This window comes from Lynx rufus, unplaced genomic scaffold (genome assembly GCF_022079265.1).
Source record: "Lynx rufus isolate CCGP_SWC_20201006 ecotype Redwood Valley unplaced genomic scaffold, mLynRuf1.p SCAF_17, whole genome shotgun sequence".
Lineage (NCBI taxonomy): Eukaryota > Metazoa > Chordata > Mammalia > Carnivora > Felidae > Lynx > Lynx rufus.
In genome coordinates this window covers 31,415,169-31,441,228 of record NW_025814831.1, presented here as the reverse complement: position 1 = coordinate 31,441,228, position 26,060 = coordinate 31,415,169, and the positions used below count along the sequence as shown (strand labels likewise).

The 26,060-nt window shown below is 41.0% G+C and overlaps 1 protein-coding gene across 7 annotated transcripts in view; it reads left to right on the top strand.

Moving 5' to 3' along the window:
* Positions 1-26,060, top strand: part of SIPA1L1 (signal induced proliferation associated 1 like 1) — a 367,173-nt gene that overhangs the window by 272,716 nt on the left and 68,397 nt on the right. For all 7 annotated transcript variants that reach the window (XM_047079409.1, XM_047079413.1, XM_047079407.1 and 4 more), the window contains 3 exons: positions 5,377-5,551; positions 15,533-15,636; positions 18,480-18,637. In XM_047079409.1, the coding sequence (XP_046935365.1) occupies positions 5,377-5,551; positions 15,533-15,636; positions 18,480-18,637 (437 nt within the window). The remainder of the gene's footprint in view (positions 1-5,376; positions 5,552-15,532; positions 15,637-18,479; positions 18,638-26,060) is intronic.

The following is a 26,060-nucleotide window of genomic DNA, read 5'->3' as shown; positions in this document are numbered from 1 at the left end:
CATCAGAATCAAAATTTCTGAACTTAGAAGAAAAAGGGAAAAAATCTTAAGTAGCCAGGGGGAAAAAAACGCCTTCAAAGAAGAATAGGACAACTAGCTGTTAAAATCAGCCATTTGATTTTAGGTAGAAGCCGCAAGAGTTTCTAGAGTGCCAAAAGAGTAACTCTCACAATGGATTTTCCCCAATAAAAATATTCTTTAAAGATGTAGGCAAAACTAATTTATAGTTGGGGGGAAAAACTGGTCACTTGAGTTAGTTGATGCAGGGATGGGCTGTACACAGGAACCAGGAAACTTGGAGATGATGGAAATAATTTTATATTTTAATGGTGGTACAGATGTGTTAGAACTCATTAAATCAAATGGATGCAGTTAACTGTTCAGAAGTTATATACCAATAAAGTTGACAGAAACTCAAGGGTAGATTTCTTTTTTTTTAATTTGTTTTTTTTAACATTTATTTATTTTTGAGACAGAGAGAGACAGAGCATGAACGGGGGAGGGTCAGAGAGAGGGAGACACAGAATCCGAAACAGGCTCCAGGTTCCTAGCTGTCAGCACAGAGCCCGATGCGGGGCTCGAACGCACAGACTGCGAGATCGTGACCTGAGCCGAAGTCGGCCGCCTAACCGACTGAGCCACCCAGGCGCCCCAGATTTCTGCTTCCATCTAGGATTAAGAAAGAGGGACTGGATTTACCTTCCCATCTGAAACAACTTTTTAAAAAGTAGGCAAAACAATGAAACCGTGGTTTTTATGACATTGGGCATTAGGCAGCAAAGGACAGTGATCTCTGGGAGCTGGGACACAGATTAAATGAAGGGTAAGGTCACACCAGCTTTCTGCCTAAAGAGTTTGCAGACTGCAGCACAGGGAGGAGCATGGCCGGGCGGGGGCAGGGAATGCCCAAGGAGTCTCCCTGAGTGGAGACTTACAGGTGAGTCCAGGGAAGCCCAGGAAGGGTAAGTGCATGCATTTGAGGAAACTGCTGGAGGAGCCTTGAGAACCCCCCTACAGGTTTAGGGAGGCAAATCCTCAGTCCCCCCACAAAGCCGAGGACAGTTTTTGCATCCACTGGGTCAACTGGAGAACCTCATAGTTCACATGGCAGGGAGTAGTCTCACAGTAGTTTTGCCTCAATAGTGAGTGGGGCAAAATTACCCTCAGATTAAACACTGCTGTTGTATGACCTAACAGTTTAATAAAAAGCAGGAACTGTAGGGATCAAACTATTCCCAAATATCTGTGTCCCAGAATAGCATTCAGGCTTCCTCAAGGCTTCACAGCCCACACTCTGAGAACTGCCTCACAGTAAAGTAAGCACCTTTTAGTGACGGTTTTAAATTTCTGGATTAAATCAGACCCTGTAAAAGTTTTATAAGAATTTAAGAACCGGGTTGTTCTCGTGCTCTTTGCCACCCCAGTGACCTTCCCAAGGCTGTGACAGCAGGCAAGAAGAGGTGAAAATGGCGAACCTCAGACCAGTTCTCTGAGAAGCGGGTTCTTCAAATCTGTTTCTCCTGGTGGAGGGCTCTGACTTTATCATCCCATCTTTCCAGAAACTCAGGGCTATGGAAATCAGATTGCAGTTTTCGTTTCTTTGATTCTGTGTTGAAGTATCCACTTTATCAGAGGAAGTACAATTTTACGTACAGTTGGTCCTGAGCTGTGAGAGCCCGTGTCACTTTCAGCGGGTGGTCGGGACACTTTGCTTTATCCAGACACGAGGCCTTCATCTCAGAGACAACCTGTGTCCTGTAGGATTGACCGTGATTCTTTTTTATAGCATTTGTGGAGTGTCCAGACACGTCCATAATGCTCCCTGGCAAGCATGGAATTGTATAGCATGATCCTGGGATTACCCAAAGCAAAAATCCTGAACTGTGGATAAACACAGCGTGTTCTCAGAATGGCTTGTGGTGTCATCATGACTCCGTTTTGAGCATCACATGGAAGTAGTACGTATTCGTATGTGTAAACCCATACGCGTGTGTTTGTGCCCGTCTCACAAAAAAGAGTGCTGTTTTACGTAACCTCCTAACTCAAAACCCCAATCCGCAGCTCTGACTGCATTTACATTTGCTCTTTCCCTTGAAATGTTGCTTGTTACATTTACATAACTCCTCCTCAACAGCTCCTCTCATTCTGGCAGAGAACATGGTTGCTAACTAAGGATTACAGGAGCCTGCGTTCAGAGAATGCCACCTACCTTGACTTAATTGCAGTGGAAACCAAGAATATTGTCACGTTAGAGGATGGAGCAGTGACATTCGGCACAATTCCTAAACGAAGGACATTTGACATTCTAACAGATTTCCTAATCCTCTTAAAGGCTCCTTCTTTTCACAAGCAGCAGACATCACTTGGTTCTCCTGGCTGCCGGTGGAGTTCACTAGAGTATGAGAAATCAGTCAAAAGAAGGCGGCACATTGTCTCATTGTCCTTGGATTCAGCTTCTCCATTGGTTTGGGGGGAAGTTTCCTTACTTTTCTCTGCAGTGAACTCCTTTCTTACATAAATGAAGGCCTCTGAATGTTGCATAGTGAAATCTTAGGCCTTTATCTGAGAAGTTTTAAAAAGCCATCCACAAATCCAGTGCTCCTGTGATGCTTTCTGTTGAACAGGGTGACTTTGTTGTACATTGTTGCATGAGAAAGGCTGATCCGGGAGGCACAGAGCCAAACAGCAAATAGTCCAAACCCCTTGCTTTCGCCACATTGCTTTGTCTCTTTGATAGCTCTCCCTGCAGGGAGACAGTAAGGGTCTGGCTGTATTAAGGACTATTTTGTAACTGACGTGGAGGCTACCGCTATTTTTTATTTGTTAAGTCTTACTAGGGTAGGTACTCAGATTGATTCTAAAGCCAAGTTGAAGTCTCTACCTGTGGGAGCCCTCCTGCCAGCATTAGCCACATTCAGACATTTGAAGCCGGCCAGCCGAGAGAAGGGCGAAATGTCAGTGGTGTGCACTATTTCGACTTTCCTACGTGTGGTATACAGAAATGAACTAAATCCTAGATGTGCTTTTGTCCATGATGAAATAGAAATGGTGTGATGTCACGTGCTATTTTGAAAATATTCCAGTATCACCGTATCCAGTTATTTGCTAATTTCAGACTGGGAACTTTACCTTCTGCTTGTTGGAGGAGGCGGAGAAAGGTAGAGCCAATTCTGCGCGATTAGAGCACTCCTAGGGAGCTCTCATGTCTCTGGGTCATGTAAAGGCCATGGAGCTTCCTTGTCAACAAGGTTGTGTGCAGTGGAGGGAGGAAAGCAAACAAGAGTTTGTCCCCTGTGACATTTTCCTGTTACTATTCTGAATCATCTGGTTTAGAAAGTTGGAAAGAGTAGTTCGGGTTCACAGTCCCTTATGTAAAACGGTAAGAGCTCGATGCGTTTCAGAGCTCAGAAATGTCCAGAGGATGTATACAGCATGTAGTGATATTCCCAGTGGGATCCGAGACAACACCCCACAATCACATAAGTATTTCCCCAGGGGGGAAAAATGTGAAGTCACACAATGAGAAATAAACTAGAAGTATTAATGTCAGTCCATATCAAGTTTTACTGCCAAAAGTGTTTGCTTACATTTTGTTTTTACCTCTCAACTTCAGAATTGCAAATACGGGGCTGTGGCGGATGTTGCAGCGATAGAAATCGAGCCTGGTTGAGTCGTGGTAATATTTAAGAGAGCTGAATCACAGGACTGACAATTTGTGGTCTTGTGTCTCTCCCTACTGGGCTAGTTACTTCCTTTTCCAGTCTCCGCCTTCACTTATCTGTCACCCAGGAATAATTGCCTTATGGGCTGTTATGAAGATAAGCTAATGTATCTTGAGTACTAAACAATGATTGGCTTACAGCGGGTATTCAATAAATGTTAGCTGTTACAATTTTGCCTCTTCCCGTCCCTTTCTTCCCTTTCGTTTTTTACGAGATAAAAATTGCCTGAGGCAGCAGTCGTGGCGCTGCTCTGGATATAGGCCAAAGCAGTGTGGATTGCCTCGATTTCAGTAGAGAATTTAAAGTCTGTATTTAAAAAAAAAATTTTTTTTAACGTGTATTTATTTCTGAGAGAAAGAGAGTGCGAGCAGGGAAGGGACGGAAAGAGTGAGACTGAAGATCTGAAGCAGGCTCTGCGCACTGAGCTCAGAGCCCAGTGTGGGGATCAAACTCACTAACAGAACTGTGAGATCATGACCTGAACCGAAATCAAGAGTCGTCTCCTTTACTGACTGAGCCATCCAGGCGCCCCCAAAGTCTAAATTTTTGTATTGAGAACAACACACAAAGTCTTGTTAAATGACTAATACCACCTTAAAATTTGTTTGCAGAATGACTAGACTTCTCAATGATGAGTAAATATTTTGATTAATGTCACATCATATTTAAGTCTCTTGAATGCTTCATTTTAACTGTCTCTGAGGAAGGATTGTTTGCCACTAGCTGATTTGCCATTATGAAGCCCCTTTTAAAGTTTCTATTCAGGCACTCATCTTTTAGAAAAATATTTGAAAAGTACATTGTTGATGATGGTAGTGCTCTAAGAAAGATATAACTGAGGTTTATAATTTAGTATATTGGAAAAATGGCATTGGGAGAGAAATCTTTCCCAGTTTTACCAGAAAAAAAAAATTAGCAAGAACATTAATGTGCTGCTTAGTCCAAAACGATATGAATTTTAAAAGATACAATTTTAAAGTATTTTTTGTGTAGTGGAACTCTGCTTTTAAATTTGTAAGGACTTCCTTTTTTATTTTTTTCAATTTTTATTTTTTTTAAAGTTCACTTATTATATTTTGAGAGAGACAGCAAGTTGGGGAGGGGCACAGAGAGAGGGAGAAAGAGAGAATCCCAAGCAGGTTCTGTGCTAGCAGCACAGAGCCTGATGTGGGACTCAAACTCACGAACCATGAGCTCATGACCTGAGCTGAAACCAAGATGCTTAACCGACTGAGCCACCCAGGTGCCCCAGCCTTCCCTTTTTAAAAGGCGGAAATTATTGAAAAAGAATTACCTTTTGTTGTCCAACTGTTGTTGTTATTTTTTTTTATAGCCTCATTTTGTACTTTGTAATCCACTCAGAGAAAATTCCCTGAAGTATCAACATCTGTTCTCATGATGTATTATCTTGACATACAGAAAATTTCAATTCATTTTCCTGACCTTTTCTGTTAATTTGTGAAGATTATAATTATAGATGCTGGTTCCACTGTTACTTTTTGGACTAGAGGACAGAAGGATTAAAACAGAAGGATTTGAAGAGAAGAGACCTGTTAGCCATGCTGGGCATGTGCCCTCCAGGAGTTAGGAGCATCTCAGTGGGGCACAGTGGATCTGCCTGTATTTATATGCCTCGTACCGCCTCTCTTCGCAGCTGAACTATCAGCAGAAGGTAGGCATCATGTACTGCAGAGCTGGACAGAGCACCGAAGAAGAGATATACAACAATGAGTCAGCCGGCCCGGCCTTTGAGGAATTCCTTCAGCTGTTGGGAGAACGCGTTCGGCTCAAAGGATTTGAGAAGTACCGTGCACAGCTTGACACCAAAAGTAAGAAATACTTACACTCTCCTGCTAGGCTTATTTCCGTCCTGCTGTGTTGATGTTCATCTGCTAAATTGCCCATAAAACAATATTGCCATTTACTGCAGAACACCGCCGGGGATGGGGGAGAGGAAGCCAGAGAAGGAGGACGCGGCCCCAAAACATTTGACGACTGTAATCAAAGTAGCTAGGATCGGACTGTTAAAAAGAAACGGTGTTCTCAGAAGCGTGGATGGAGCGATAGGGCAGGGGTGCAACTCATGCGGGATTGCTCCTGGATAGGGTTGTGTAAATGTCACTATAGTTAGGTGAATGTTAGAGCGACTAAAAGTTCCAGAATCTTGTAGCCATCTGGTCATAAGCCCTGGAATTTTTTACTTTCGTTGATTTATCTTGTAATCCCCATGCTTATGGATGCAGTCAATCTTCATGATAAGGGTTTTCTTATTCATTTTTGTCTTCTATTAAGATTGAGGTTTTTTTGTTTGCCTCTTTTCTATTTTTATTGTGCGTACTCTAATTGAATCCCTAAGGAAATAGGCCTCTTAGCTTTGGTATTAGTTTGGCTCCTGAAATATGTTGATTAAGAGCACAATACTGGAACAGTCTTTTTAGCTATGGCTCATGAACACACAAGGTTGTGCGCTCCCATTCCCCATGCTGTTAATAAAATAGTTACGTTCTCCAACATCTGTTTAGGTTACAGTGTGTTGATGTCTGCTGTGTGTCTGTGAGGAGGCAATTTTAAATTTTATCTCAGAATCCATCCGTGGACACCTATGACCTGTTTTTCTTTGAGAGGGTCTTTGGATTAGCACATCTGTATGGCAGTCTATAGTAATCTCCGATTTTCTGTACAGGAAATTAAATAAGGAGTTGAGTCATGAAAACAGAAAAGCATTCATAAACTCCACTGCAGGGAAGAATTTCCTGTTGCCATGGTTTTGCTGTTGCCAACTTGGAAACGACATGCAGGAGAGACTATTAAAGCCCATAAATAGCCTAGACTCTTAAATATTATTTTAGCGTTCCATACTCTACTTGCAATTGCGTAAAACGTTAAATCTTAATATGTCCTGAACTCTTCTTTCCCAGATTTTCTGACATTTGCCCTATACGCTTCATTCATGTTGTCCTAGTTTGCAGTGTTCTATAAATTACCACCACCACGAAGAGCTATATGAAAGCTTCTGGGAAGAGTGTACTAAGCACCCTGCTTCTATGCATGAATGGCCAGATTGGAAATTGATTAAGACTGTGTATTATTTGTGTGTTCACACATTCCCAGCCGCCTCTTGATGATGAAAGGCAACATGAGAAAAGTATAGCAAGACCATACTTAAGCAGTGTGGCATCAAGTAAGACCCTGAAATAAACAAAATAAGCACCGTACGCATATTTTGCCTCAAAATCCCAATAGCTGCACAGGCTAGAGGGGGATAAGTGTGGGTTAGCTGACCTCCTCTAGCAGCATACTTGTTCTGTAATATTCAGCAGGGAAGGGTTCCTTTAAGACCCCTAGTAACCTTTCAGGGCATAGCTGATGAGCAGAGGAATGAGCAGACAGTTTCTTTTTCTGTCCTTTCAGAGTGTCAGATTTCTTCCAGGGAACAAAAAGTCGGAAAGTATTTCTATTGTAAAGCTCTAAAAGAGGCAGTTTGCATGTTTATCTCTCTTACTTCAAGCCAGTAGTGTCAAAACCAGCCTCTGCACGTCCCACAGCTTCTCATTGGCCATGGCACCCCCAAAGATAAGATTTTGCTCTGTGTGCTAGAAGATAATCTCACCTCATTTTGTCTAACCTTACTTTGTGTCAGGAAACTCTCTCTTTCAGTATAATCATTAAAAACAGAAAATGCTGGGGCACCTGGATGGCTCAGTCCGGTGTCTCACTTTTGATTTCAGCTCAGGTCATGACTTCATGGTTCATGAGTTCGAGCCCTGTATCGGGCTCCACACTGAGTGTGGAGCCTGCTTGGGACCCATTCTTTTCTCTCCTCCTCTGCCCCCCCCCCAATTTCTCTGTCTCTCCCATGCTTGTGCTCTCTCTTTCTCTCTCTCTCTCTCTTTAGCTCTCTCTCTCTCAAAATAAACTAAAAAAAAAAAAAAAATCTTCAAAATAAATAAATAAATAATAAGTAAGAGAAAATGTTTTCCAGGACAAGTGTTCCTATGGGATCACTTCTAGTACATATGACAGTGTAGGTGTGATTGGATCTGTGGGTTCATAGTTTCCATCAAATAAAAATAGTAATTGCCAATCTTCATTTTTTTTCTGTTGCCATCTTCTGAATTTCCAATTACACATACATTAGATCACTCACTAGTGTACCTCAGGTTAATGAAGCTGTTTTAATTTTTTTAACCTTTTTTTTCCTGTGCTTCCATTTGGATAATTCCTATTAGTATATCTTCCAAATTCACTGTGCTTTTCTTCTACAGTGTCTTAATCTGCTGTTAATCCAGTCCAGTGAAATTTTCATTTGAGATATTGTCATCTTCAGAAGCCAGAATTGCATTTGGTCCTCTTCTCAGTTATCTAGTTTATCTTCATTAGGTTCATGTTGTCCTTTAAATCCTTGAATATGTTTATTTTATTTTATTTTTTTAGTGTTTATTTTGAGAGAGAGAGAGAGAGAGAGAAAATGCGTGAGCGGGGGAGGGCTAGAGGGAGAGAGGATCCCAAGCAGCCTCCCAGCTCTGCACCCCAGCACAGATGCAGGGTTCAATCCTATGACCACGAGATCATGACCTGAGCCCAACTCAAGAGTTGGGACACTTAACCAACTGAGCCACCCAGGTGCCCCTCCTTGATGTATTTATGATAGCTGTGTTAAAGTCTCTGCATGCTAATTCTGTCGTCCTTGTCATTTGAAGCCTCCATTTAACAAATCTTCACTTGCTCTTGAGTTACATTTTAGCGTTGCATGTGTCTGGTTACTTTTGATTGGAGAGTATATATTCTGAATGTTTTCTGGTTGAGTGTCTAGATTGTGTTGTCTTCTTCAAAGAGTGTTGAGTTTTGCTTTGGTGAGCAGTTAAGTTACTTACAAAACAGCTTGATCTTTATGGATCTTGTTCTTTTTTTTTTTTTTAATTTTTTTTTCAACGTTTATTTATTTTGGGGACAGAGACAGAGCATGAACGGGGGAGGGGCAGAGAGAGAGGGAGACACAGAATCGGAAACAGGCTCCAGGCTCTGAGCCATCAGCCCAGAGCCTGACGCGGGGCTCGAACTCCCGGACCGCGAGATCGTGACCTGGCTGAAGTCGGACGCTTAACCGACTGCGCCACCCAGGCGCCCCTATGGATCTTGTTCTTAAGCATACCCAGGGCAGTGTTTACTCTCTAATGTAGCTCTGCTACTAAGGCATGACTTTTCTTATGTCTGAGGACCTGCATATTCAATGAGGTCTCTTTACGGTGGCTGGTTAGAACTTGAGTGCCTTCCAACCCTGTGTCAGCCGTGAGAATTGTTTGCCTTACGATTCCTCGGTGGTTTTTCTTTGCCTAATAGTTTTTCCCTCTTTCTCTTACTGAGTTATAATTGACATATAGCATTATGTTAGTTTCAGGTGTACAACATAATGATCCAATACTTGCATGTATTGTGAAATGACCACCACCACAAGTCTAATTAACATGTGTCACCATACAAGGTTACAAAAAATCTTTTTTCTTGCGATGAGAACATCTAAGATCTACTCCTAGCAACTTTCAGATATGCAATACAGTATTATTCACCGTGATCACCATGCTGTACACTACCCTAATAGTTTTTCTTTGCCTGGCTTGTGGAATCTTCCTCTGTGTGTGCAGCTTCATCGTGAGCCCAAGACTCAAGGAGACCCTTATGCGGATTTCTGAACCTCTTTCACTGCGTAGTTTCCTCCCCTTTGGTACACTGCCCTGAGAATATCAACTACGTCAGGCTTCCTGAACTCCAGTATATTTTGGCTTTCCCTCTTCAAAGCCATGCACTGTGCCGCTGTTCCAAAAGTTCCTCCAGGTAGAAAACCTGGTGGGATCAGAGGGCTCATCTTCTTTTATTCTTTTTTCTCTGGGATCACTATCCAATGCTGCCTATTGTAAAATGTCTGAAAAAAAGTTGTTTCAGATATTTCGTCAGTTTTTCTAGTTACTTACGATGGGAGGACAAGTCCCGTACCACGTTACCTCTGGTGGAAGCCGAGGTCCCAGATATTCTGTGTGTTTGTCATTTCATTTACTCCTCAAAGTGTTTACTAGGTACTGGTTCTCCCCATTTTACAGAATTGGCTTCTTTAGATTAATGTGCCCAATGTTAGACAGCAAGGAAGCACTAGTGAGGTGGAACAGATCCTGGTGCTGTGGTTAAGGAGGTGTTCAGAGAAAGCATAAATGTGGAATTAAATACAGTGAAGCCCAGGGCTCTCTGCCTTGTGCCTGTGACTCTTCCCCTTCTCTCCAGCCCTTGGGCTAAAATTACCCAAGCCAACTCATGAAACAGCTCTACTTGTCATGCATTACAATTATATTCGGATTTTAGTACTTTGGTAAAGGAGGGAAAGGCTCAGAAGAAATGGTTCTTCTCTTTGCCAGTGTTTCATACAAAGTCCATTTTCCTGTTTTCAGAAGTAAGGTCTTTTAGCAAATAAGCTACAAATGGGGCGGGGTGGAACAGTTCTACAAAGAAGAAATTTTCAGGAGTGGGTTTTTGTTCCCCCTCCTTACTTTGTTTCCTTATTTGAATGATATAACCTCTAGATAATTACCATCCTCTCATTCTACAGCAAATGCAAAAATAAACTTCCCACCAAGCAGTGTGTTATTTGAAAGCTAGAGACCACCTTCATTTATAACTGTGCATATGGATTATTATTTGGGAAATCATTTCCTGAATGAGGCTTGTTTGTCAAGTCAGGACAGAGGAGACTTTAGGAGCCCTTTGTAAGCATTCCTTCCAAGCCTTGCCTTCATTAATTTGCTGTAGTATTAGTGAATGCTTGTTGCTTCCCCCTTTTGTTAGCAGTGTTTTAAAAACCAAGGAAATAAATCCTCCTGTATTTGGAATATTTAAACTTCGATAGGGAAGGGGGTAAAACTAGCATTGTTTAAATGCTCTGCATATGCAAAGGGCATTTGGAGTCAGAGACACTGATGAATGAAGGAAAGGACTCTTTCTTCACCTCCTTCAACTTCAAACTACTTTAACGTAAGGTTTTTCCTCTAAGTGTTTCTGGGATGTGCTTGGCAAAGAAATGAAAATACATAAAAGTCCTTGTTTAAGGAGACTACACTTTTTACCTCAACTGCACAAAATTCCAAATTCTAATCAACACATTTCCTGAGCATCTTTTATGGGCTAGCACCTCTACATACGTTAATTCACTTAATCCTTACAGCAACAAGAATATCAATGGGCAGAGAAGTGATGTGATTTGTTTGTGGTCATTTAGCAAAGATGCCACTGGCATTCAAATTCAGATCTTCTTACTTCCAAATTGGGAAGCCAGGTAATTGCAGGTGTCTCGCAAAGTGAGGAGTTGGTAGAAAATACTAGTGGCTGATTCCTAAGTACCAACCCCACACCCATCTTGTCCTTCGTCATCTCTCAACGTGCTACTGATTTTGAGATGCCTTGAGTCCCAGGTATGTTCACATGCACCCTCACATATCCTGAAACTGATACCATATGAATGCACCTGCCATGGCCAAGGGTACTGCTATAAACTCTTCTTTATTGCACCCTCATTAAAGCAGAGTAACTCATCTGCTGGCTGTGTCTAAATGTACATTGAAAGAATATTAGTAAAAATGATAGATGCCAGAGCAGGTAGAATTGTTGATTTCCCCAAATACTTCATTAGTGAGTGAGTGAAATAGTGCCACAAGGGCAGAAGTGTGTCTCATCTCGAATGATGCCAGTGTTCCAGATGTCCGTTCTTGGCCCTGACTCTGTTTCTGAGCATTGACTTCTGCATTCCCCAGACCCTGAGGCAAGGTTGCATAGACAGGACATCAGGGGTCTTAAAGGGTTGGTCCCCAGCAGCCAACTGACAGTGATTATATTTCAAGTTAAATAAAAGGATAAAAATGAGATCTGCAGGCTATCCGACTTCATCTTACATTTGATGTGTTCTCTAGTGGTGAGGACATTTAATAAACGGAACTTAAGCTTTCTTCCTTCTGTTGACTTTATTTAGTCTGCATGAGTTTAGGTAATAAGATTACTTTTCTCTTGTGTTCATAAATATTTAAAACTAGGAACTTTCCTGAAATCAAGTTGCATAGGCCCGTTTTCCTTCATCTAGCTTTTCTTAACTCTGGATACATCCGTTAGTGACTGCAAAATGGTTGTAAAAAAAATCTAATTACTTTTCCTTATCCAGACTCATATACATACACTTTATCAACCAAGTTTCAGTCTACAGAAAAGTAAAGGAGTTGAGCCCAAAAGAGAAGTCAGAGATGATTATGACACTGCCTCTGAAACTGCTCTACAAATGTATTAACCTATTCATACCATTCATGGGGTTTTGGAGTGATGAGGGTCTGGAGCCGATGGCCAAGAAAGAATTCTTGAGATGTTTTTGGTGCAAAAAGGTGATTTTATTAAAGTGCAGGGACAGGACCCATGGGCAGAAAGAGCTGCACTGGAGTTGTGAAGAATGACTGGTGATATACTACGGAACTGGGGGAGGTAAAGGCAAAAAGGAGGCCTCCAGAAGGACTTTCATATACTCAAGAATGATAATATACGAGAGGCCTAGGTCTTGTCAAGCTAAGGTTGTTTTCCCTCTAGTAAGGCATCGGACATTACAACTGTAGGGGGTTCCTAGAGAAATGTTATACTCTATATTTGTCTCAACTATTTGTCAATGGGCTGCAGGTTATAAAGAAATTTAATTCTACCTGCCATTTCCTTCTTGCCTTTGTTCCCCACATCACTGTGGAGGGGAAGGTGATGTTGGGGCTCCAGGAAACTGAGTCTATAGGTTTCTGGAGATTAGGCTATTGATAAGATTGCCTTTTTCTAGTAATTTACTAAGACATTTATAAACTGATGGAGACTTGTGTCCCACATGACTGTGATCTCTTACTAGTTGACCATTTGTTTTCTTTCTTTTCCTTTGTTCTTGGGCAGCCCGGAGTGCCTGGGGAATGTCACATGTATCCCACCTGGGGGGCAGGGGAGGAGGGTGTGCTTAACTTGTGCTTTGTCCTCAGCTTGCCTTGTGCTCTCTCATCACAGTCTTCAAATAGAAATGCCTAATGTAGGATATTATCCCATATCTACACTTTTTGAAAGCAGCAGAGAAAAATATTATCGTTCCTTAATTATTCAGTGTCTTCTTATCATCTACACTGAATATTAGAAATTTTACTTTCCATGACTTAGCATAGAATGTTGACCTTATTAGTGGGTATATGCCACCCACTGGTAGTATGATTTGGAGGCAAATCCCATGATTATTAAGATGACCCATAAGATGCCCGAATTTACTTTTAAAGCTCCATACAGATAAGAAGGAGCATTATCTTCTTTCCACCCCTCTTCTCAAGCATATTTCCCATTATAAGTTTTTCAATATATATATTCTTTACCCAGAGCAAAATGGAATTTTGTCATTTTCATTTTTTCCTGATTGCCAAGCTGATTAAGTTTTTCATGGTTTCAGGGTTTCTGGGTCACTAAAAATATAATAATAGAAACATTGGATGCTTTATTCTTTGGGAAATATAGCAAACATTCGTTTTCCATTCTTTCTGGTAACATTTAACAGTTCTGTTACTTATATAGTATTTTCAGGATTTTGAAATTCCTTATGGCTTGGAAAGGAAAATTTCATTGTTTTGACTCTTGTTTCATCTCTGAAGCTTTTGGAACTGTTCAAACTGTTTACAATTATCAGCAAAACTTGAGGGTTTCCAAAGGTCCCCAGAAAAAGGCTGGTCAAGCAGCGTCTATTACATAAATGAGGCACGCAGAAAGGACAGCGAGAGTGGGCCAGAAGTAGAAAAGCAAGGTTACCTTCAGCGTTGTCTTCCACATCAGCTTTCCTCTCTGGCAGTAATTCTTTTAGAATTAGACAGACATACAAAGCAAAATGTAACACATGAGTTCCGGATGACAGTCTCTTTTCTAGTTCATTAATTTTGCCCAAAATTGACTTGAAACACATGTAAGTACACGTCAAAGCTGACACATTCGCTTTAAGGTTTAAAATGTACTAATCGGTTCAGAAGTTATTTATAAGTAGAGCCCTTAAAAGTAGATATGTTCTTCGTACTTATAGCAGTAATTTATAGTTTTTTGTGTTGGTGGCCATTAGCATTTAGAAGATACTTTTTTCTTGGGAAGCTATCTGTTGGTACATATTTTAGCAATTTTTTGAAAAATAGTCTGTGCTTTATTTCAGTTTTAGCTTGTTTTTTTAACCCCTTGCATTTTATGTCAGCTTCAAAGATTAAGTTCCTTCAAGAGCTTGAGGTTGAAGCTCCAGGCTCTAGAACATGTTTACAAGCCTGTCTGCAAGCCACCATTGTGGTCTGTTTGTGGAGCAGTGCCTAAGGGCAGCAGAGCTCCTGCATCACAGTCACCCTGGGGGTGTTTATTAAAATAGATTCCTTTGCCCAGCCCTGTACCCACTGTGCAGTATTTCTGGGGGTGGTGCATGCAAATCTGCCTTTTAAACCAGCTCCCCAGATGCCAGTGTGCATGCTAAATTTTGAGAACTACTGCCTCTTGGTGTATACCAGAGGCTTTGTCTTGCGGCTTCCCCGAAGTGCAGTAAAATGTTCTGGTCTTCAACGGTATGGTTGATGAGGCTCGAATTTACCCAGAATGAACAAACAGACGCACTAATGTCATTTAGCAGCCTGCAAGTCCAGGTCCTTTAAGACCAGAGACGCTCCCTTTCGGTTGGACAGCTAATAATTCTCTTCTCTGGTTTCTGGTTATTTCTGGGCAATTGATTTGTTGATGATTAAGGGAGTAGAGGTTGCTCTTACTTAAGGAAGATGAAAGCAGAACACAGTCTATAAAAACTTGTTGGACATTGCTTATAATACCTTTGTTATTCAGGTTACAGACCTATTAAGTTTTCATCTGTTTGTTAAGAATAAAACAACTCTCTTGCTTGAATCAGAAATATTGGAAAAGGCGTTCTTAACCTGACATCTGTGGAGAGTTCAGGGGTGTGTGAACTTGGACGGGAAATCATTTTACATTTGTTTTCACTGACCCCTAATTAAAATTTAGGACTTCCGGGGCACCTGGGTGGCGCAGTCGGTTAAGCGTCCGACTTCAGCCAGGTCACGATCTCGCGGTCCGTGAGTTCGAGCCCCGCGTCAGGCTCTGGGCTGATGGCTCAGAGCCTGGAGCCTGTTTGTGATTCTGTGTCTCCCTCTCTCTCTGCCCCTCCCCCGTTCATGCTCTGTCTCTCTCTGTCCCAAAAATAAATAGATGTTGAAAAAAAAATTTTTTTTAATTTAGGACTTCCTTCAATTATGAATGTGGGCAACAAACCACAGTTGCGTAAGTTCTACCTATGATTGTATTGCAAATTGAAAGCATAGATATTTCCATATTGTATTTTTTTTTGGAGATCCCTCAAACTACTGCTTATGCACATCACTACTTCAGAATTATAGTAGTTCTATTCGATCAATTGCTAAAACTTGTTATAGAAATCTAATGCTATTATAGTTTAAAATTATTTTTGATAACTATTTCTCAGTATAATTGATTTCTATTGAAATCAGATGTAGTTTGTTTCATGCATTTACAAATACTGTTCTGAGAAGGGACCCAGGCTTCCCTGGACCGCCAAAGAGAATCAGATACAAAAAATGGGTAAGAACACTGATGCCAGTTCTTATCTAGCATCTTTTCATCCTAAACGATTTCCTTTGTTTTCTTTTTTTGGAGATATTTTTCTTAAATGAACTATTTTTCCCATTCTTACAGTCATCTCATCATTATATCTATTTTTTTTACTGTAGCTGACTCCACTGGAACCCATTCTCTGTATACAACATACAAAGACTATGAAATTATGTTCCATGTTTCCACCATGCTGCCATACACACCTAATAACAAGCAACAGGTAAGAGATCCCGGTGTTGTCTGTATTTCCTACCCTTTTTCCTTTCCCCCAGAAGCCTAAGTGGCAAGTTTGTAAAATCTGAAACCAGAATTGAATGTTGCACCTGTCACCACAGCAGGAAGCTTTTGTACTTTGCGGAAATAACGAATAGCAAATGAGCTGAAAACAAATGAAGAGACCCAGATTCTAGGTTAACAGCCAGCTGGATGGCTTTGTGAATTAATCATTTGCTTTTCACCCACGGGGATTGAGGTTTTCATGGAATCCGAAGAGAACAAGTTAAAATCATGGTGATTAGGTGACCCTGCAGTGTTGCAGAGAACATATATGAGTGGGTGAAGTTCCATCTCAAGAGGCCAGGGGACAAAGCAGGAAAGTACTGATGTGTCATTTCAGATTTCAAAGGAGGTTTGGTACACTGACTTGGAGAAAAATCAGAATAAATGTCAGTGGGATCTCAGAAAAAGGTTTTTTTCTTAATGTTTGTCAGGAGGACAGCAAAGAACATAAAAAAACCCTTGCATTTGCATACATCATACACGGTGTCTTTTAAAAAAGTCTAAAAGCACAACACCTATTACTAAAATGTGGTCGATGAGGTAGTAAATGAAGACACTAAGAAGTGACGCCTTGTTACAGAGCAACATGGAAACTGGCAGTATTGTTTTGGAAGGTATATGGTAGTTGTTTTTTAAAAATATTACAAAATAAATGATACCAAACTGACATTTAAAAGAGTCAGAGAGCTAACAGCGTCTCCTTTCAAAAGCTGTTATAAACACAAGCGGTCCAGTATTCCCTCTGACCTTAAAATGGATATAGATTTTGTTATTGTCAGCTTTTGTGCTAACAGAACATAGGCCAGCTGCAGAATGAATCACACCGTCTTTCACAAAATTTAACCAAACACTGATCTGATCTAACACTTTGTCACTGCAGGTGTGATTAAATCGCAAATCCAGGTAATGAGATTTTGCTTTGCTATGATTACGAAAGTAATCAAAAACAGGCAGCAAAGCAATGAATCAGCTACACATCTAAAATAAACCTATTGAAGATAAATTCCATGATCTAGAACTTGTTGACAGTTCGTTTTATGCAAATTCCAAGTTCTACATTACTCTGATAGGAAAGCATCATGCTAAGAAAAATAACGTGTTTCTTACTTTAACCAGTAAGTGGTCAAAAAACTTCAGGACATTCACAAGTAGTATTTAAAGGCTGAGTACACAGCAGAGAAAGGGAAGATGTATGGAAGGGTGAAAAATTTAGTTAAGATTCAATTAAATGAGTTGAAGTGTGTTGAGCAGCATGAGTTGGCATTAAAATGGACAGCTGTCTGAATTATTTAATTTGGGGGTCCAGTCAAGGTGAAAGTGTTATTAGGTCCTATTTCAGGATAAAAGGGTGATTGGTACTGCTGCATTTTAAGAAATTTTAATTCGCTAGCTAGAGAATTTATTTCTTCTTTGTAGATCACTTTATGCTTGGGGAAAAAAACAAAAACAAAATATCTTTTAAAATCTTGTGGCAGGAATTTGTTTATAAATACTGTCTTTCATTATATAGAATGTGAGATGGATAGATGGATTTATTTCTATTTGGGTCCTTTATTAAGATATTAGTGTTACATATCAAGCAATATTTGGAATAAAGAATGACATTGCATCCAAAAGCAATGACATCATGTATGCAGCAATGACATAATACATAGACAAATTGTATGCCCGAGATTCTGAGTAGATTAATAATGTTTAATAATGGGTACATTCTGTATAACCATCAGCACAGACCATCTTTATTTCTGTAACATCCAATAATATATCATGTTTAGAAATGAAAGTAAATGGCCTCATTAGAGGATAATTTGGGATGCTTTGAAATTCCTAAGGTTAAAAGTACATTTCTGGAACATTCTAACTCCCAATTCTCAACCATAATCTAAAAGGCTATTGTTTCTCCCAGCTAACAGCTAATACTAGATCATTGATTTTACTTGTATGTAATTTGTGTAAGTTAAAGTCACTGGCGAATTTAAAAAAAAAAGTTTATGAATGTAAGCTTATGCCTAACAGATAGTTGATATAATGTTATATCTCATTATTTTCCTCCTTGTAAGAGCCTCTATATAATAAATACGAGAAATGCAAATTTTGTTCAACTTTTTTTTCACACTGTTGACTTAAATATGTAATAAACCCCACTTGGAAAGTCACTGGCCTAGCATGAGTTGGGGTGCCTAAATTTGAAAGCCACCTTCCAAAACACTTTTTAATGTGAAACAGAAGGTGGTCTTAAGCAATTTAAAAAACTATTTAGACTTGAAATTTGACCTGCTTTGAAATTGTTACATTTATATTCTGGAACATTAGTAATTTCTGCACTCCCAGCTCGTGGCACAAAAAGCATATTGGAAAACACCTTAGCCACATTTCTTTAAATGAAGTGAATTAAACCAGAACATAAATTGCAGTGTAATTACTTCAGCCATTCTCATCTCTAAAAAAATCTTCCCTGTGGCAAGTTTCTTTCTTCTGTGAAAATGGAACAAAACTGTTGTTATGGAAACTGAGAATTTGGAGATGCTGGAACTTGGCATAAGATGCCAGATATTGGTTAGCTCCTGAATGGGCTCTACGTTTTATGCAAATTTCAGAATATTCATTTCTGTAACCTTCCTTGGAGGGAGTAAGATGGGCTAAATTATTGACAGTAACTGTAGATTACCTACCTTAACATGCCCTGATTCATGGTGAATGTTTTAAATACAGTTATGTAAGGGAATTAGGGAGGAAAAAAGCAGAGTGTTGTCATTTATGTCGTTTGCTTATTTTTTCTTTCAGCTCCTACGGAAGCGGCACATTGGAAATGATATTGTCACAATTGTTTTCCAAGAGCCCGGAGCACAGCCATTCAGCCCAAAAAATATCCGATCCCACTTCCAGCACGTTTTTGTCATCGTCAGGGTTCACAACCCCTGCACCGACAGTGTTTGTTACAGGTACCTACCTGCGCCCTGGTAGCAGCCTTGTGGGCGGGGCCAGGGGTCACGTGCGGGGGGGGGGGTGCATCCTGCTCCGCTTGCTCAAGCAGCAGTGGGAAGTCTATTGCCATTTACTTCTGTCTTTAAACTATGTGTGCGGATGGCCGATTCACGCGATGATGTCACCCGATGGCGTTGACATTGCCCAGACACGTTGGTTAGACACCTGCTGTTTCCATTTGCACCTCCTCCTTAGGTGGTGTCCTTGGTCCATACCATCTGGTCACCAGCTAATTACTCATCTTGCTAATTATACTTTGCATTTGGTGTGGCAAGAGCAGAGAAGAATGATGTAATAAGTAGAGAAGTTTTGTTTTAATTACTATTGTCTAAAAAGCCCAGACCCTTGCTTTAAGACTGGTTTGATTCACTCTAACGTTTCTGACTACAGTCTTCAAAGTATTTGTATGCACTAGTAAGCACTTGGTAGAATTGTTTCAGTGTCCCATGTCGACCCAGTCTCTGGAGTGTCCAACTTCAGGCATCTATCTGCAAGAGGCCTTTGGGCGTTGACAAAGATAAGAACCTGAATTGCTGGGTCAACATGGTCATAGTACCAAGAAGATGTGTCAGGCTATTCTAGCATTAACAAGATATTTCTAATAGGAATCTGTCCGTTTAAAGTAATGGAATTTTACCCTGTCTTTCCATCCTTAATTTGGAAGATTAGGCTTTGCTAATGCTGGATATTTGTTTTTAAATTAATAAAGCCACCTACCCAGAAAGTGGCCAATACAGACTGACAGTTGGTTTGTTGTGAGAGCCACAGCTGTCTACTTTTGGGAGTCAGTGCAGGTTAATTACGGGAGGGGAGCAAGCAAGCTCAGGGAACAAAACAAGGAAGGGTTACTCCGGACTGCTGTAAACCACTACCTTCCTTGCATAGCCCGTAATAACTGTGTATGTTGGGCTCTGGTGATAAGCCCAGCACTATTTCTAGGCACTTTACATGGGTTGCCTCATTTAATTTGTAAAACCCATGCATTAGGTACTGTTTTTGTCCCCCATTTTCAGGTGAGGAAGCTTAAGCAGTGGGGCTAGGTCCCTGGCCCGAGGTCAGCTGGTACCAGGCAGTTTAGGTTGTAATGCACTAAGTCTGATTCTAGAGCCCAGCCCCTTCACTGCTCAGCCATGTTGCCTCGCTCACATGCCCTGTGAAGCACGGGTCTTTGCTGCCCTTGCTGCTGACCTACAAGCTGCTCCAGAACTCTGGGGCTAAGGGGGTGGGAACTCCAACAGAAGAGACCTAGATCTGCAGCCTCTTACCAAGAATCTGGTCCCTGGAAGCTGCTTTATTTAGAATAACAGGGCTATTATTTAGAATAGAATGACAGACTTAAGTGCAGAACATTTGACTATACCTGGGAGGGATGGCTATTTGCACATAGAAAATATCCCCAAGCAATTGAAACACACTCTACTGGATTTATGCAAGGATTTCATGGAACTCTGATAGAAAGCTAACCCCTTTTGGAATGGTCACTATGACGTTTGGGAGTGAAAAGCTTCGCGGTTTGTTTTAGAGATTTCTTCTTTAAAAGCCATTGTCGGGCGCCTGGGTGGCGCAGTCGGTTAAGCGTCCGACTTCAGCCAGATCACGATCTCGCGGTCCGTGAGTTCGAGCTCCGCGTGGGGCTCTGGGCTGATGGCTCAGAGCCTGGAGCCTGTTTCCGATTCTGTGTCTCCCTCTCTCTCTGCCCCTCCCCCGTTCATGCTCTGTCTCTCTCTGTCCCAAAAATAAATAAACGTTGAAAAAAAAAATTAAAAAAAAAATAAAAGCCATTGTCTACATAAAGTGCTGTCTAGTAGAAATGTAATGCAAGCCATGTATTAATTTTGTATTTTTTAATAGCCATACTTTTTAAAGTCACAAGAAATGGGTAAAATTAATTTTAGCAGTATAGTTTTTGACCCAATAATACATTTTATTTACCTGGTATGTCCAAATAATTATTATTTCAATAGGTGATTTTTAAGTTTTAAAAATTACTGACCTATTTTACATATTTTTGGAGTAAGACTTTGGAATCTGGAGTGCATTTTAGACTTACAGCTCATCTCAATTAGGATGTTTGATTTTCATTGGAAATAATGTTTAGATTTCATAAAAGTTGCAACTGGAAAAGTTGACTCATATACTCAGATTGTTCCAGACATGCTTTTTAAAAGCTTTTGAATGACTGAATTGAGTGTCACTTTTTAAAGTATGTAAAATATGGCCAGGGTAAGTCTAAATAGACTGATAATGAGGAAAGGTCTCTCAACCTTCTTCAACACTTTGCTAGGGAAGGAAGTGATGTCTGTCTGATTCTTTTTTATTAAAAAATTTTTAACGTTTATTTATTTTGGGGGGGTGCAGGGGCAGAGAGAGGGGGAGACACAGAATCCAAAGCAGACTCCAGGCTCTGAGCTGTCCACACAGAGGCTTGAACCCACAAACCATGAGATCATTACCTGAGCCAAAGTCGGATACTCAACCAACTGAGCCACCCAGGCACCCCTGTCTTGTTCTTTTAAAACTCCCCACCCCAGCCTTGAAAACCATGCTTTTTGCTATCTCTCTTATTTTTAATCTGCTGCCTGGCGAGCCCATCTTCTTAGCCCCACCGTGCAATGTGATGCTGGACCCTTTGTGGGAAGACAGTGGACACCCCAGCTCATGGCACATGAGCTGGCCTGGGATTTCCTAGTTGCCAAGCATGTTTGAAGACCCAGTGCCCTGCTTAGAAACTGTGAACTTGGGCCTTTTGCAAATCCAAGAGCACATACCAACTTGCAGTGTCACTAAAAGGAATCACAAGAAACGAAAGTAGAGATCTTTTCCTGTTATTAATTTGAGGTATATTGATTGTTCTCAGTCCATCTCAAAGTGAGGTCGGCATGTTTCCCGAAGTGTGTGGGGATGTCAGGAGATGCTTCAGGTCCCAGAGCAGATAGGGCAACTCTCTTGTAGTTAATGCTTCGGGGAAAGAGTGTGAAGGGTTTATGTTCTCTGAAAATAAATGTATCCTGAGGCAGAATAGGTCTTCCAAAGAATTTCTGTACCTGTGAGTTTTTCTCATACCCCAGCCACTCCCCAGAATACTAAGGATATGAAGTTATGGGCCTCTTTCGTTTATTTACTGTACTTTGGTTGAAAAGTTTATAGAGCTGCATTGATTTCTACTAAATTAGATTTAAATCTAATTTAACTCTACAGTGATACAGTTAGAGGGATTCAAATACTTTTTATCATTGAAAATCTCTTGTTCTGAGCTTTTTCCCCAGGGAACACTCACATTTACTTATTGACATCTCCTTGGTACGTGTGCTGAGGAAAGCACAAAAGGGGTTTTCTCAAAGGAGCTTCTTGCTGTGATCAGGTGGAGAAGTGCGGGGTCCGTACAGGCTGAAGTTATAAGGAACGTTGAACTGACAAAATGGGGTTTGGCATATGTTTTAGAGCATAGATGGAGGAAATTCAGTGGGGGAGAAAAAGAAATAATTCTAGGAGTGGCCAGTGGTGTAGACAGAAGTGTAGACAGAGGAAAGGGTGGGGGGTGGCAGGTGCCGGAAGAAGGTGCTGCCATAGATGGGGTTACGAGGCAGTGGAGCCCTTTGGAATGCGAGGCCATCCGGTAGCACGGTATAAAGAGAGCTTTAGGAGAATTCACCCGATGTCACCATGCAAATTAGTTTGTATGCAAAAAGACAACTTTGGAACTTGTTGTTCATTTATTTTCACCAGCTCTTTGCAGCTCTTATCATGTGTATGCTAGGCACTATTCTAGGCCCTGGGATATAATAGGGGAACAACGAGAGAAAAATCCTATGGTGGATGTGGAAATGAGGTCCTGAAATAATGGATGTTCTATCTCTCTAGGGATTGGAAAGTTTATAAATTATAATTTATTTATAATAGGAAAAACTGACTATTTCTAACTAATTCCAGAGACCAGTTAACCTTGAACGGTAGACATAGCCAAGAACTCGGAAATTAATCACTAAGTCTGTACTGAAGCTTATGCTCATACCTTATAAGAGAGCCCCCGGTCTCTTGTTTTATTTGTATCATTACACTGAGCTTAATTATCTGGTCCTGGTTGATAGAGCAGATTAGAAGCAACAAATCAAAAAGATGAAGAACTGTTCAGTGGCAAGGATGTGCTGAGACATCACTAAGTGATTCCTGACATGTAGAAAAACTCTTCACCTCAAAGTGAAGAGTAAGCACAGCAGTCTGGAGTCATTTGGTTTGGAAACAAAGGACCGAATATACTTAGCTCACCCCTGAGGGCCTCACTTTGTTAAAACACAGTGTAAAAATTTTTCCCAGCATTTTTTAGTAACTCATGAATTAAGAGACCCAGGCACTGATCTTCAGAGGTTGCAGATGTCACGAAAAGAGACAAATGTGTGTCTCATAATGGAAGGATACAACCGCACCTATGAATTAGTCTTGTTCCCTCCCCCACCATTGAACCTAAATCTGATCAAACCTCTGGAGGAGCCAGTTTACATGTTCTTCATGTAAACATGCCTGTATTCAGCAAAACTCAGACTCCAGGCAACTCTGTGTGACAAACAGCCCTGTTTCCTCAACATGTAAATGCAAGAAATAAAAGAGAGAATGAGAGAAGTGGAGGGGAATTAACAGAATAAAAAAGAAGAAGAAGAAGACAAATTGTAGTGTTGTGTGGGCCTTATTCGGACCCATGTTAGATAAAAAGATTTTTAAAGTTTTAGGACATCTTAAGCAACTGAACATTGGAACATTGACTCACTATTTGATGACGTTAAAGAATTATTAGTTTTAAAACTAGTGTAGTAGTAAGTGGTTATAATGACCTGAGCCTTGAAAACAAGTGTTAAATTGTGGTCAGTACGTTTAGAAAGGTAGAAATGTAGGTTTCTCCTCTCAAAGATTTCCATATTCAGAGGTTAAAATATAATAAATGCTGAAAGGCAGCAGTATGATATAGTGCAAAAAGCACTTGGAATCAGATCAGATTGTCAAACCTCTCAGATCTTAAATTTCCCTTTCTAGGGGCGCCTGGGTGGCGCAGTCGGTTAAGCGTCCGACTTCAGCCAGGTCACGATCTCGCGGTCCGTGAGTTCGAGCCCCGCGTCGGGCTCTGGGCTGATGGCTCAGAGCCTGGAGCCTGTTTCCGATTCTGTGTCTCCCTCTCTCTCTGCCCCTCCCCCGTTCATGCTCTGTCTCTCTCTGTCCCAAAAATAAATAAACGTTGAAAAAAAAAAATTTAAAAAAAAATAAAAATAAAAAAAAAAATTTCCCTTTCTGTGCAGCGGAAGGTTGCTTGACATCTACTTGAAATCCCATAAGTAAAGTATCTAGTGTAGGCAGGGAGTGTGGTGTGTGCATATTAAATGTGCACGCCCTTCTTTTCTTGAATAAAAATAAGTAAATATGCAAGCTTCAGCTAGGAGGAAAAAAAATCAAAGTGGGTCAAGTGGTGGAAATTTTTTCAGAAGGTCCGTCTCAAGCCACAGTCAGCATCCCTATTGTCCAGTGTAGCTGACCTTTTTGAGACAAAAACCTGAATATGTTACTCTTGGTGTTTAAAACCATTTGGGGAGAAGTGCAGAATGCCTCTTCCTACACACCCCTGCCCCTCCTTCACCTGACGAATTCTTGCTTTTCTTTTTGTGGCAGGGCTCCCCTGCCCTCCCAGGATTATTAGGTAAATGCCTTTCTTAAGTGGTTTCAGTAGCACCCCACACCTCCCACGAGAGCTCTCAAACCACTGGATGTAGCCGCGCTAGACTTTGAACTGCTGGAAGGCTGAGCCTGTGTGACCTCTCATCCTTGATCCTCAACGTGCGCACAGTGCCTGACACATAGTAGGTGCCCCATGAGTGCGGGGGAATGGATCCTATTAGAAGTCGAGAGCCCCCCAGGGAGTGAATGACAGGTACACATTTGTTCTGCCGCTGGTCATTCCTGTCCTTTGCCTGGGCCTGCTTTCTCAGAATGCTCCCCAAACTGGCAGTCTGATCCAGGCTCCAAGAAGGGGAAACCTCCCTCTACCGTTTTGACATTGAGTCCTCTTCCTTCTAAATTTGGGGTTGGAATTGTTTATTGGAATTTCCACGGTGGTTCAGAAATTCAGGCATTGTTGTCTTATCACTTTTTTTCCATTGAGACTTCTGTTCAGACTTCTCTGGAACATTCCTATGTATCATCTTGAAATTGGCTTTGGGTGTCAAGATCTGCTACTTTATCCAGGGTCTTTGATGCCAGCAAATGCTATGAAGCCCAGCCTAATGGTGGTCTCTTCCACAGCGTGACTCTTGTGGACGGATGGTCCCTTTTGCAAGTGCCTCAAGAGTGCAAGGTTTAAAAATGTTCCTTTAGGGGGAATAGTATGGTCTTGTCATAGAGCACGCTGCTGGCCACCCAGAAGTTCGAATTCCAGTCCTGGCTCTCTGTGAGAGGCTCTGGGCACATCACTTTACTTCTCACAGCCTGTTTCCTGGAGAGGTGAAGAATTCATAGCAGCGGCTCAAATAGAGGTTCAAGGATAGGCCAAACATCAGTAAAACTCAGGACACCTTCCTGGTCCTTCGGTCATACTCCCAGGGTTTGAGGGACAGAGCATGTTTCTGTGTTAAAACGGACGCAGATACTCCTCAGCAGAATGCAGGTTCAAGATGAATTTTAAGATGAAACTCAACATTTTATTGATAGTTCAAGGAACACTGAATTCTCTGTGTTCTCTTCCAGTGCTACCTTTCCCTAATTGCTTCAGCCTCTGAACTTCTGGCTGCTGGGTAACCCTCCTGAGTAGAACATCCTAGTCCTCAATACTGCTGATCACATAAGGCATGGTTGTGATTGTAAAGAATGTATTATTTCTGAGGAGACAAGAGTATTGCCTATGAGGCTAACGAGTGTCCAAGCAGAAGCCCTTTGGAATCTGCTTTTAAAAATAGCAAGAACCATTTATAATTAATACATCTTAAGCATCTATATATAGCAAACTGAAGTTCTAGAAAGGCTTCTTAGAGGCAAAAATACTTTCGGCTGAGCTTAAAGCAGGCCTTATTATCAGGAGTTCAGAATCTGTGGCATCTAAATTAATGAGCTTTTAACCTTGTAGAAAACCTTGAAGTTAGATGAACCCAAAATGAAACCCTTTGTTTGAAAAAAGCATCCCAGGGTATCATCTTCCTTATCTTCCATAAGTGTTCTGTTTCTAATGATGCAAAGCTGATTTTAGCTCCTATATCATTTACCTCCCTACCATGATGATTCATCGATAATTATATGCTCAAGATTCAGTTCTTTCCCTCATAGTTCATTCTAGAGGCTTCTAATTATCACCGGGTTTTCAGTATATGTTTGTCTAAAGTTCTAACAGTTAATAAGTAGATCTGTAAA